Raw genomic sequence first — 13,671 nt, 5'->3', positions numbered from 1 at the left:
CTCAGGGCAAGGGGCTCCTGGTTTGGCCTGGGCTACCATATGTGCCTGGAGTTGCTCTTTTCTCTGAAACCTACCCCTTCCCTGTGACTGCAGTAGACTGAGTGGGCTTTGCTGAGTCTGGGTCCCCCCACACCGAAGTGGTCAGGCCAGGTCTGGAATAATTCAAATCTCATGGTTGCAGCCAGTCCTCAGATTCCATAAGCACCCTGGGTGTTCACTAAAGCTTTGGGCTCCATCTCATCCCCAGGGGCTCCGCTCCCCTGGGTAGACACATTTACCCAAAAGAGGGCTGGCTATCCCTTATTGCTTGGGATTGATGTCCAGCCTTATGTTTGAAAGCTGCCCTAGACAATCTGGTCTGGATCCTTTTTGACAGCTCCAGATGTTGGGAACTGCTGGCCCCGGCCTCTGGGTCGAGGTCCCAAGCCATCAGTAAAGAACAAATCTAACAAACTGATAGTTGAAAGCATCTTGCTGTTATCCTTCCCCATTCTCTGGCCTAAAGCAATATTACTGTGGCTTCAAAATGCTCCTGCCTGGCTATTTCCAGATGCTGTCTAGAAAGGGTGAGTGTTCTTAGATACTCATATATCACAACCGAGGGCCTGGGAGTCCCAGCTCTCTCCTGCCCAGGCTCCGGGATACCATGTTGCACTTAAGAGGTATCGATCCTTTTAAAACAATGTTTTTTAATTTCCTCCCCCAGCTTCTCCCGTGTCCCATTTGTTTATTCCTTTTGCCCAGTACATACCAGTCCTTTATACACAGCAGTGTTCTGGAGGTACGAGCAGTGAAGGTTTCTGGGTGAATCAGGAAAACAGCAAAGTCTGGCCTTGGCAGTCAGCTACTTCACTATCCAGGGATGGAGACCCAGTAACATAGTCTGTGTTTTAGCTAGAGGCCCCAGGTAGTAGCTCAGGATTGGGGGGCATTTTCTGGGCCCCTCCCAGGTGACCTCACCCCTCACTCTCCCAGATCAGCATCAGTTTCCCATTCCCAGGTCCCATGTTCTCTACTCATGACCAGCTCTGGCTTCCAGCAGGGGACCAGAGATTTAAAGGACCTTGACTGAAAATACACTCAGCTGCCATATTACTGAGCTCTAGATCTGCTTAATAATATCGCAGGAATAGGCCTTTTAAGAGCTACCTCTATCTTGGCACACTTTCCATCAAGTGATCACATGACCTCTCCTTCATCCAAACTTTCTTATTTTCTTAGTTCTCTAATCCTTCATGCAAAAGCCAAGCTCCTTTACTCAGTACCTCAGGCCTCCCCTACTTGTTGCCACCCTTGTTTCCTCCTTGAACCACCCAAAGACTTTCAGGAGTAGCTATTATAGCCTTTGCCCTCCCACCTGTTCTCTAAACATCCTTCCCTCTTGCTGGCCTGTGAGCCCCAGCCCTGGGATGACTCAAGGACCAAAAGGAAGGAAGGTCCCATCAGGTGGCATGGTGGGCAGGCTGGCCTTCATGCATTCTGCAGGTCCCCTAACCAGGATTTCATTTCGCCCTGAGCATGGTCCTCAGGAGAGGCCCTCTGTCACAAGTTAATTCACAAGAACCACAAGTGTCTTTTACAAACTGTGGTCCAGCTCTCTTGTGCTGACAGAGAGTGTTTGATGAGACGAGGGGAAGACTAGAGTCAGATAATTCTGGTTTCCATTGTCTATCTTTAATTACCAGATAGCATTTTAAAGGATCAGGCAAAGAGGGCGTCCTGAGTTCCCAAAGGAACAAGAGGGAAATGTGAGCGTGTCTGTGGCCTCTGAGTCCCTCTCGATTTGCAGGCTTGGGGGCCTTGAGGTAGTGCCATTGCTTGGGTCCTTCCCAGTCTTGATGAAGTGAGGGCACATAAAACTGATACTTGAAAGCAATTATCAAAAGCGTAAGAGTAAACAGCATATTAACCCAAAGATCAACTCTGCTGGCAAGCCTTCCATGTGTGGAATAACTAAAGATCGTTCTCTCCCAAAGGCCAACAGAGAAACCCAAAGATAAGTCTGACGTGGGAGAGCAGACTTGGGTTACCTGAAAAAAGCATGACTTTAGTTATCACAGTGTTCAGTCCGAAGGAAACTCACGGTCTCAGGTAGGCAAATGGTCCTGTCTCCATGATACTTCCCAGATATGGACAATGGCAGGAGGCCCCTGGAGGACGTGCCAGAAAGAGCTATAAGAGCAATGCATTCACACAAGAATATCTGATAAAGGGCGGCTATAATTTCTAAAAAGAAAATGGAACATAATGTGTTGGGGAGAATGTGGAGAGACTGAGACCCTCATTCATTCCTGGAAGGAATGTAAAATGGTGCAGCCACTTTGGAAAAGTTCGGCAGTTCCCAAAAAGTTGGTTACCAAATGACCCAGCAGTTCCACTCTCAGGTATATACTCAAGAGAAATGAAAATATATGTCTACACAAAAGCTCATACATGAATATTTGTAGCAGCGTTATTCGTGAGAGCCCAAAAGTGGAAACATCCCAAATATTCATCGCTATTGAACAGATAAACAAAATGCGGTCTATCGATCTATCCACACAATGGATTATTCAGCAATAAAACGGAGTGGAGTACTAATATATGCTATATACAACATAAATGAACCTTAAAAATATGCTAAATGAAACAATTGTCACAAAAGACCACACAGCATATGATTCCATTTTTATGGAATGTCCAGAGGGAGCAAATCCACAGACAGAAAATAGATTAGTGGTTGGTTAGAGGTGTGGGGAGGGGAGAATGGGAGTAACTGCTCATGGGTATGGGGTTTTTTTTTGGGGGGGTTGATGAAAATGTTTTGGAATTAGATGGTGGTGATGATGGCAGAACACTGTGAATATACTAAACACCACTGAATTGTATACTTTAAAATGATGAATTTTATGGTCTGTGAATTTTATCTCAATTTGAAGGAAAGAAAAACAATATCTGACAACAGTTCTGTGGCCTTCCCAAACAAAGATATTTTAGTCAGGAAATAGAGTCAAAAGAGATCAGAGAAAGTGTGTCAAGCCCTTCTAAAAGCCACCCTCATAAAAATGTCAGATAGGTACCAGTTCACAGCAGAGCCAGCCACGGTGCAGGAGCACCGGCTTCCAGGATTGATAGAAATTCAACCCGGAGTCCCCTTATCTAAGTTGGTTATAATGACAACATGACAATGTCAGGTCTTCAAGAAAAAACCACTGTTATTCCCTGTTCTCTGTTACAGCCCTTATGTAGCAGAATTAGGGTATGCAGAAAAAGAAAACTATCAGAAAACCTCATTTTCCAAAAACTATAAATGAGGATTCTCTAAAAAGCATGGGCCTCTGGGAAAAGGGCAGCTCTGGGATGGCGCTCCACAAATAAAGCCAGGAAGCACTAAAGCCGGGAGCTGTGGCCAGCCAAGTCACTCACCAGGATTCACCCAGGACCTGTGCCCTTCACTCCTGCCACCAAAAGCCAGATGCCAAAGTGCACAGGCCAAAGCAGTTCAGACCAGGTCTGACATTCTGAGGACTGAGCTGAACTACAGATCTGTTGTTGCAGAACACAAAGACATATGTAGACCGGAGAGCCTTCAAGAAATCACCCACGTCATACCTCTGAACAAGATTGTCAGTAAGCATCAAACACAACAAGGAGATTGAGGTTATGTCCCTGACGAGTGCCTGGGATGGAGAGTGTCTGTGCTGCTCCTTCAGACGTCATGCACACCAATGCACTTCCTCCTCACAATAGCACCTTTTAGTATGACTAAGCACCCTTCAATGACCTGTGCAATAGCAATAGTTGCTGGTACTTACGTGTCACTTGTGCCAGAGCAGTTCTAAGAGCTTTATGTATATTATTTGATCTCATGTGAGGGGTGCTCTCTAAGGTTGAATATCTCAGAAGTCTACCTACTACCTTAGAAAAGATTCCATCAAAATTAAGGGGAGCCAGTGGGTATCTCCTCTATGCACATGTGCATGGGTGTGCGTGCGCACACACACACAAACACACACACACACACTCACTCAGGAGGTACAAGAAAAGAATTCTCCATCCCCTGTGGTCAAGGTTTAGGAAGACTTTGTCACAATAACTTGGGTCCCAAGCAGAATGGCAGCGTCTAGAGTCCTGTGAGCCATCGAGGAGGCTCTGGTGGTGGCGGTGGTGTCTGGGCTGATGATGGTGTCATCTTGTCCCTTTTTCTCCTTCTCCATCCTTCACTAGACCTTAAAGGTTAAGGGAGTGGACCGCACTCCCTACCTGGGGGATGTAGCTGTCGTTGTGCATCCTGGGAAAAAAGAGATGGGAACGCCACTCGCAGACACTCCTACCCGGCCTGTTACCCGACATGGGGGCATGAGGGACCTTCATGAATCCAGCTTCAGCCTCTCTGGTAAGAGCAAGCACCTCTAGGACCGGTCTTGCGTCTCCACCACAGTGGGGTGGCAGGAGGAGGGCCAAGGGACCAGGAGGTCCAGCCGGGTAACGGGGTTTATGCTGCTTTTCCCCTCCTCTTCCTCCCTCCCCTATTGCATGTCTGGTGATGAGTGCTGGGTCCCCTACTAAAGACATACAAATATTAGGGGGCAGGAGGGCTCTCCCGATCCCTGGGCACCACTCTTACAGGCCTTGGCCTGTGGGAGAGTCTCCCCATGGTTTCTAACTCAGATATTTTCTTCCCTTGAAACATCTTGAGGGCCCTGCACATAGTAGGTGCCCCAGACATGATCCAAGCTCAGAAGGATTAACCCTCTCTGCTATGTGGGACTGCACCATTACCCTCTCCACGTACGTGCTCCTTGCCAGCCTCTCTGAAAGACCTGGTATTTCCCTTACTCTCTCCTCCCTCACCTTGTCCCCACGTTTGCCCTGTCACCTTTTTTTTTTTTTTTGCCAGGAATTGTATTACGTATAATATATGCAGTGTGTATCCTCAGGGATTTTATTGTCAACAACTTTTTGTATCCCACATGTTTTGGCAGCCGTTAAATGTACGGGGGTCGTTGCTGAATAAATGGCAACCCTCGGAGGAGGACAAACAGAGGCTGTAGGATGCTGGTCCTGCTGGCGGCTTTGATGGAAACTCAGAGCACTTGAGTGGGGTGAGGCCGGGCCTCTCTGATCGGCCTTCAGGCCTAGCCCTGGTGCAAACCTAGTATGTGCTCTGCGAGGGCTATGCTGGGGCCCAGAGAGGAGCGAGATCCAGATCTGATCGTGGGGAAAAAGACCTTTCTGTTTTCATTTTTGAGTGAAACAAGGAGCTGTGGTTGACCCAAACCTCCTAAGGGAGAGAACTCTTCCGAGGACCAGAGTGGGGAGGGGCTCCCAAGAACATACTGCTCCTCTCTCCCAAGTGACGCTCATGCGGTCCTGCACGCCACTCACTCTGTGCGGGATCTGGTGAAGTCCTCCTTACCCATAGCTTTCTGCTTTGTAGTGAAAGGCCGGTGATCTGACGCCACAGGGGTGTTTATAGGGAGAGATGAGACCCGCGCACACACTGTCTTAACCCGAGAGGCAGTGGGCTAAACCAGAGCGACACCAAGAGAACAGGGCTGCCTGCTGAGCGTCTGTCCGCTGTGCTCAGCTGTGTGCTGGGAGCAGCTCCAGGCAGAAGTCTTGTGGTTCCTGTTTGAGGAGCTGATAGCCTGTGGGGAGGGGTCCTCTCCACCACTCTCCCCTTCCTCTCAGAGCTAATCTTATTAGAGATAACCGCTCCCCCGCCTTGAGGGCCACTGCTACTCCAGCCACTGCTACCCCTTGGACCAGAGTTCAGGGAGTCAGAAAGGGATCCATGGTGTGGCGTGTCCACAGGCACTCAGCTTTGCCCATCCGGGAGGTATGAATGTCCAAGGCTGCCTGGACATGGCCCTTCCTGCAGCAGCCAGCCCCACCAAAAGGGCAAGGCCTCCAGAGCGGTGGACCCTGCTGCCATTGGCTTCTGCACCCACCCAAGTCTGGGAGCAGAGCCAAGACCAAGCAGAACGCCTCTCAGACTCAGCAAACATCAAGCAGCCTCCCACCTTCCCTCGGTCCCAAACCTTATCTGTCTTAGATGGACTGTCCCACTGCACTGCTTGGTGCACCAGGCCTCCTTTTCTAAGTCTTGGGATTTCAAGATGTGGGGTTCTTTGGGGTGTACTTCTTTGATATTCCAAATAAATGGAGGCCCCTCCCTTCTCTCGTGCTGACTGAGGCAAATGTACAAAAGCCCATATATGTCCAGGCTTGGGAGCAGTAAAGGGGGCATAGTAGGGCAGTAAATCATGGAGACTCTGAATCAGGAAGACAGGTTCAAATCCAGGTTCTGCCACTTACATGTTGTGTAACACTGGGCAAGTTACTTCCATGAGCCTCAGTTTCCTCATCTGTAAAATAGGAAGGAGTTGTTCTGAGGCTTAAAAGAGATCATACACAGGGAGAGCCTTACAGCCTCCACCAGGAGAGGTGGCTATGCTTTTATGACCCAGGCAAGAGCAGCTCACCCTCTGCTTCCTTCCCTGCAGGTTCTCAGATTGATGACCATGTTCCAAAGCGAGCCTCAGCTCGGATCCTCGCTCCCCCTGGAGGCAGGTCAAGCGGCATTTGGTAAAGGCACTGACCAGCCCCCCCAAATGAGGATGCACCGCTGCCACCAGCCCGCACACCCTCCGGCCGAAGCTGCAGGGGCAGGAGAGGCTGGGCTGGGCAGCTCACCACCTGAGGGGCCACAGGACCCGGGGAGCCCTCGCCATGTCTGACACGTGATTCACTGTGTTTCGAGCCGACCCTAACAGGCACTTTGAGATGTGTTCCTCCTGCTGCAGTCCTTTCCTGCCCTGGCCTCCTGGGGCCCAGGAAGGCCACACTATGCATAGAGCCCGCCCAGCCCCTCCCCTCACACCTGCCTCCGTGTGCTGGCTTCGGGAAAGCCCAGACTTGAGTGCCCTGTCCCTGGCTGACCCGCCGGTTGCCCAGAGCACTTTAGCAGATGTATTTTAAAAGCATTCCCTTCCCCAATCCCTTCGGCCCTGTGGTCACTTTTCTCAAGTCAGACAGGTGTTAGCTGCCCAGCCACGCCCAGACCATCCCGTTTTTCCTGACTCACCTCTGGCCCCTGTGGGTGTGGTTGGGATGCTCTGCACCCTTTGCCAGCTTCTTCCTCTCCCTCCCCTATCTTTTGGGAGTCACATGCCCAGAAGGGCTAGCTGGGCAGGGTGTGAGGCTGGTGCCAGGCGCGTGTACATGATTTTGTTTTGCACGTTTGGTTTGCGCAGTGGTTTGGTTTGACTTGTTTGTGCATCCTGTGAAAAATAACGGTGCTTTGTGTCACTAGCATAGCATAGAAACAGGAATAGATGTGGACCTTAGGAGATGCTGCACTCGACACCAACCAGACAGCCTAGGGCACAGAAGGGGTGGAGGGTGGGGGGTGCAGGGCTTACAGGCCCTTCTTCTCCCCACCTGGAGTCTTCCAGGCTGCCACAGGCCTTGTCCCAGGCCCTCTTTCCATCTCTTCCCCTCCTGGTGTAATTCCCTACATTCTGAGAGGGTGCCTAGGGTGCTGGCTCCGAAGACCTTTGGGTCGTAGGGTGGCCTTTCCAGTCTCTGGCCCTGGTCACTCCCAGCGCTGACACGCCCAGCTTCCTGTAAACTCCCCCTGCTGGACAGAGGCCCAGCTGCTCCTCCTGTGTGATTGGCGAGAGGCCTGATGCCTGCTAAGAGAGGGGGAGCAGGACTCGGGAGAGGAGGCTAGCCAGACGACAGGGAAGGAGACCAGGCCGGCAGGACCTGGCTGTAGTATTCACATCACTGCACAGGTGCTATGGTCTGTGGTTAGCACCGTGCCCTCACCTGCTGTGGCCTCCATCTCCTCCTACATCCAGGGGCCCTCCCTGCCTCTGAAGCTCCTGATTTCCATGGAAATACCAGAGGCTGGGTAATCTCCACCCTGAGTGAGCTGGTCAGTGACCCAGCCACCTGCCCTTGGTAAGCTTTGTCCTCCCCTCGGGGAAGTGATTTCATGTTGCACATTCAGTTTAAGCATCCCACGCTCACATGGCTCCTGGACTCTTGGGCTAGTAGTCATACCTTGCACGTTTCTATCGTGCTTTTCATGTTTTCAAAGCACTTCCATATACAAGCTCTCAATTGCTCCTCATGACCACTGAGCATGTATTACACTCCCGTTTCAAAGACGAGGCTCAGAAAGTTTAGACCTTCGGACTCCAGAAGTGTTATGACTACCCTTAAGAGCTTGGCTATCTACCCTAGCTGTGGAAAGGAAGAGTGGGGTGATGTTCCTTTGTAGATCCCACGTACAATTTAACCAATTAGAAGACTTACTCCCCTGATAGGCAGTCTGCTTCGTTTTGCACAGGTAGATAGATTTTTCTTCTAATGCATATTCACCATTTGAGCCAGAACTAGCTACGTGTTGGGGGTTTGCTATGTGGTTTGAGCTGCCTCTACATCCTTATTCCTTCATGTTCATCTTCCTCATTTAGGGGCTGAGATGACAGAAACGGTAACCCAGGGAGCAGAGGCAGCAAAGGCACTCCTGGAGGGTGGCAGCCGTGGGTTCAGTGGGTAGGGATCTGGGCCTAGGGAGCCATGACACTGACCCTTTGGTACAATGTACATCATCTTGATCCCTTTTCAGCCCTTGCTGGGTCATGGGCCTTGGGCAGATGCCAAAGAGCCAAGCAGTGGTGGTGGCCCACGGGCAGAGCATCCCTGCTTGGGCTAGGAAAGCTTTACCTTCTCTGAGTGCCTCCGCCCGGGAGGTGCACGGTCTGTGGCGCTGGGAGACCACCCTTGGAGTGGTCCACCGTAGGCCTTTCACTTCATCCACCCCTGATCCTTACATAGACCCCACCCTTGCCCAGGAGCTTCTAGATGAAAATCAGAAAGAGGTTCAAGGAATCAAATGAACGGTCAGCCCACCCGCTCTTTGCCCCCGTGCAGAGTTCCAGCCAGCTCCATCAGCCCCGCTGGCTCCTGGTTGGAATGAATAGGGTCTCTGGTTGCACTGAATGCAGCTCTCAAACCGGTCTTGTACTTGCTGAATAAATACTGTTGTTCTTGCCTTAGCTGCTCTCTAGGTTTGTGAGGTTAAGTTACCAGAAAATTGTGCTACTGTGTGTGCGTGTGTGTGTGTGCGTGTGTGTAGTGCTAGGAGTCCACGGTAGGTCTCTCTCTGTCAAGCCAATGGCGTGATGAGGGCTTTTCCAACACTGACCCAGAAACCACAGAACCACGCAGAAACCCAAACCCCCTCCAGCTGCCCAGGTAGCAGGCACAGCCTGGGGTCGGGATGGAGCCTCCAGCACCCAAGTGACTTCCTCACTGTAAAAGTCATGGTGCTAAGATTGTGTCAACCCCAAGACAACCCATGTCCTGTGCTTTGGCCACCCGTTTGAGGCAAAAACAAAACAGCCCGACACATTGTGTTCTGGTGCAGGTTTGTATTAAACTGTAGCTACTTCTCACTTGGTCTCAGTTGTGTTTCTTTAAAGAAGAGGCGATTTGGCAGGGGACCTCTTCTATAGTAGTGGGGTGAAGCTGAAGTTGCTAAGAAAACTCAGCTTTGCTTCTTCACTCGTGGTGGGTGGTGGGTGGCAGGTGGCAGCTTCCTGGGAGGCCTGAGCAGAGTATCCATATAAAATGTTGAGAGATGGGAGCTTCAGTGGCCCAACAGCTAGCAGTCAGTCCTCTCCTGATGGGAACAAAACCAAGGTTTGTGGTGCCAGGAGGTTGCTGAGTTATCTGAAACAGGGATAATTAGGGGGAAGCATTAGATATAAAAGGGGAAAAACAGACTTTCCCTACCTTCCCTTTGTCACCTAGTCTCTTGGCCACCATTTTGGAAACCCATGGCGCTCCTCCCCCTTCACACAGTGGAACCCTTAGCCTTATAAAATTACAGAAGGCCGGCCCAAGGCCAGTGTGTCTTTGAAAGATCTGCAGGCTTGTTCTCTGGCTTCCCGAGAACACCATTTGGATTGGCCCACTGTACCCCGAAACCCCACCCACCTGCATCAAGACTCCTCTGCCTTCTCTCTGATCGAGCACTTCCACGCTGAAGAGTGGGTGAGTGAAATTGTTGCTTCCAGTACTATGGGGTCACTTGTGCTTATTTCTTAGCCCCAGAGGACAAAACCCTAATGAGGGAATTTTAGGTAGTGTGGGGTAATAGTTGGCAGCCGGGGAACTTTCCCAGCTCTCATCACATAAGTAACCCTTCTGCAAATAAGACAGGCTGTGACCCAAAGAAATACCCAGAGCACTGCAGTTAGGGCAAAGCACTTGGCTGTGTTTACGAGCTCTGGTGGGGTTTCTGAGCCAGGTGGAAACACCATTACTTGATTTTCAGGATGATGAGTGCGTAGGATGGTACTGGGCCAAAGTGTCCATGTTACCCTATTCTCCCATAACATGGGAGCACCCCAGAATTTGATTCCATTGTAAGCGTTTGGATGGAAAATTACATGGCCACACCTTTAGCAGGCCATGTGCATGGTATCAGGCGGTTTATAAAGAAAAAATAAAAGATACCCAGGAAGACTAGATGCCTTTGTACGTATGCGTGTATGTATGTATGTAATTGTGGAAAAATAAAAGACCACAGACTCAGTAAAATAAGGCTTGACTGATTATAAGAATCTACATCTGGAGAAACCTGAACCAGTCAGCAAATAGGCAACCATCACCCTCAATTTCTTCACTGAAAATTACAGGTTGACTTGTATATACAGGTACAACATAACACTAAGAATTACCTTGTAGTTGGTGGAGGAGGAGATCTTATGACACCCCAGGGAGGAAGAAACCTCATGAGACAGGGGGAGGGTAGACTAGTCTTAGCTTAATAGAAGGCTATTTGACAGTGTTACTGATGACACATTTGAAGGGCTCTTAGTACCTTTCCAGTAAACCATTAAAGGATCTAACATTTTGATGACACTTGATACTGTCTTACAATGAAAGCTGAGTTCTTCACTTTTTTCCCCTCGTGTATTTACAAACCACACATTTATAACTAGAGGAATCTTGATTTGCCTAGGACAATCCTGGTTTAAGTCTATTGCTCTAGAAAAATTATTAATAGTATCCCGTCTCACGTTCAAATATGTCCTGGTTTGGACAACATATTACATGGTCACCTTATGTGCCTATATATTCAGTAGGCTATTAATATGCCTGTCCAGGAGTTAAAACTATTCTATCACTGAAAGATGAGGGACAGGGCATGGTGGGAAATGAGGAAAATGGGTCTGGATTGGGTGGGGACAAGGGTTTCCTGTGACAAACCCTGAGTCTCCACACAGCTGCTGGAGGCTTCCTGTCTCAGTGGCTGTGGACGCAGCAGAGTGATGAAGGCCTGGGGGCACTTAAGTTTTTCAGTTTAGCTTGTAGATCTGATTATTCCATTCAACGTTGTAAGTCCACCAAATTTTATCATTTACTTTTAAGGGGACTTGGATCCCATTTATAAACTTTATTGAATACCTTACATTTTAAACTACACTTAAAATTCTATTTCCTTTTTCAGTACCTTTCCTGAGTACTAAAGAATTATTACCAATCTAATAAATTAATCTTATAAATATAGTGAGCTTAGAGGTTTATTGGATGTTTCGCTGCTAAACAAACTTAGTAAGATTTCAACTTAAAAGTCCAAGTCTTAAGTGACACATTTTATATTAGCTCTGAGGCACTCACTCTAATATACCAAAATTTTCTTTTGCAAATACAAAAACTACCAAATATGTGCAGATTCTCTCTTAATACAAAAATATTAACAGTATTGTTTGGTTCTTTAAAATCTTTATTTTTGCATTTTTATACTCTGCCAAGTCTAAGTTCTCACTGGGTTTTGGCTACGAGTCTTATCTTGATGGCAAGCTGGCTCTTAGAGGATTAGAGGAAGGGCTGCTTACTAGCCCCACTCAAGTGTCTCAAATCTCCAAAGTTATGTACCAAATTTTCACTTTGCCATTATCTGGTCCGTCTACAAAACTGCATAGTTATCAGTGCAAGATTTATACATGAGTTCTGGCCAAATGAATTCTGCCTCCTCTAAAATTTTTTTGAATAAATTAGATCCTTTGTTATTTTAAGTTTTCCTTAAATTTTAACTTAAATTCTGTCCTCGTATAGCTTTCTTTTTTAAAAACAGTTTTAATTTTTTTAAACTTAATTTTCAAAACAATTTTGGATTTATAGAAAAATTAAAAGGTAGTACAGAGAGAGCTCCGACACATCCATACCCAGTTTCCCCTATAATTAATATCTTATAATTAATGTTATATAATTATATATATATCTTATTATATATCTTACATAATATATATTATAATGTAGTATAATGAATATCTTAGATTAATATGGTGTATTTGTTACAATTAATGAACCAATATTGTTACAGTCTCATTAACTAAAATCCATACTTTATTCAGATGTCCTTAGTTTTTCCCTAATGTCCTTTTTGTGTTCCAGGATCCAGGAGCCCACAATACATTTAGTCAGCATGTCTCCTTGGGCTCCTTTAGGCTGCGAGTTTCTGACTTTCCTTGTTTTTAATGACGCTGATAGTTTTGAGGAGTATTGGTCAGGTATTTCGTAGAATGTCCCTCCATTGGGATTTATTTTGATGTTTTTCTCAAAAAAAAAAAAAGAAAAGAAAAAGAAAATGGTTAGGCTTGTGTTAATGGATTTTGGGGAGGAAGACCACAGAAGTAAAATGCCCTTCTTATCATATCACATTCAGGGTATATACTATCAGCGACTTATCACTATTGATGTTGACCTTGATCACCTAGCTGAAGTCTGGTATAGCTTTCAAATTTACATCGTTCTCTTCTAGGAGCTACAAGCTCCCCTTTTTGCAATATGCAACTTCCTTAAGCAACTGAATACATATACTATGTATTGTTGTACTAAATTTTGCAGATGTTTGCTAAATGACTCTCACAGTTAGGATTTTTTTTTATTCATTATCAGTTGTAAAATCTTTAATTTGTGTATGGGAGATCAAGAAAATACCAGTATCTTAGAATGCCACATGATTAACAAGAAATACATAAACACAGGTTTTATCTAAAATCCTCTTGACTCATAGGTCAAAATTTAGGCATTCATATACATACTCTCACACACACACACACGATATTTTTATATTCCATAACACCAACTTTTTAATTTTCATAGTTTTTAGCTGCACACAAATACACTCATGCTGTCATACTGTCTTTCCAATTTGAATGACAAAAATGTGTTGACTATTTTCCTCAAAATGCAAATTCTCCACATGTTTACTAGTAAAAGTAAACAATCATTCCTGAGACCCTGAGATTCCTGAACACTATTTTTCTTTCTACAGATCAACAACGTTATGTGAATTATAGCCTTCCAAACCCCTTTGGGGGGAAACAGATTCTTCACCTGTAAATCAAACATAACCTCACAGAAAAACAGTTGCTTACAGTTATGCATATTTAAATTTCCTAATCTATTCAGTGTTTCCTGCTCTATTAGAATTCTTGGTTTTGAACTATCCTCTGAAGTTTTGCTGTCTACGCTTACTTTAAAGGGAGTTGTTCCCTTTTGATCACTTCCTAATGACACCAAGTTTCAACACACTGGAGGGGTTCTTTTCAGTAAACTAGTCTCCTGAGGTTAGCCTTCAATCCCTTTACTGACATGGGA

At 46.9% G+C, this 13,671-nt stretch overlaps 1 protein-coding gene across 1 annotated transcript in view; it reads left to right on the top strand.

Annotated features, from left to right (window-relative positions):
• The window catches only part of DPYSL5 (dihydropyrimidinase like 5), a 78,688-nt gene extending 69,051 nt beyond the window's left edge, over positions 1–9,637 (top strand). Inside the window, exons 12-13 of the mRNA XM_033125490.1 lie at positions 4,207–4,375; positions 6,489–9,637. Of these exons, the coding sequence (XP_032981381.1) occupies positions 4,207–4,375; positions 6,489–6,574 (255 nt within the window). The 3' untranslated portion in view covers positions 6,575–9,637. The remainder of the gene's footprint in view (positions 1–4,206; positions 4,376–6,488) is intronic.
• Positions 9,638–13,671: the final 4,034 nt, after the last annotated feature.

Source organism: Rhinolophus ferrumequinum, chromosome 13 (genome assembly GCF_004115265.2).
Source record: "Rhinolophus ferrumequinum isolate MPI-CBG mRhiFer1 chromosome 13, mRhiFer1_v1.p, whole genome shotgun sequence".
Taxonomy (NCBI): Eukaryota; Metazoa; Chordata; class Mammalia; order Chiroptera; family Rhinolophidae; genus Rhinolophus; species Rhinolophus ferrumequinum.
Note: the sequence above shows the minus strand (reverse complement) of the source record. Positions and strands in the feature narration are given on the sequence as shown.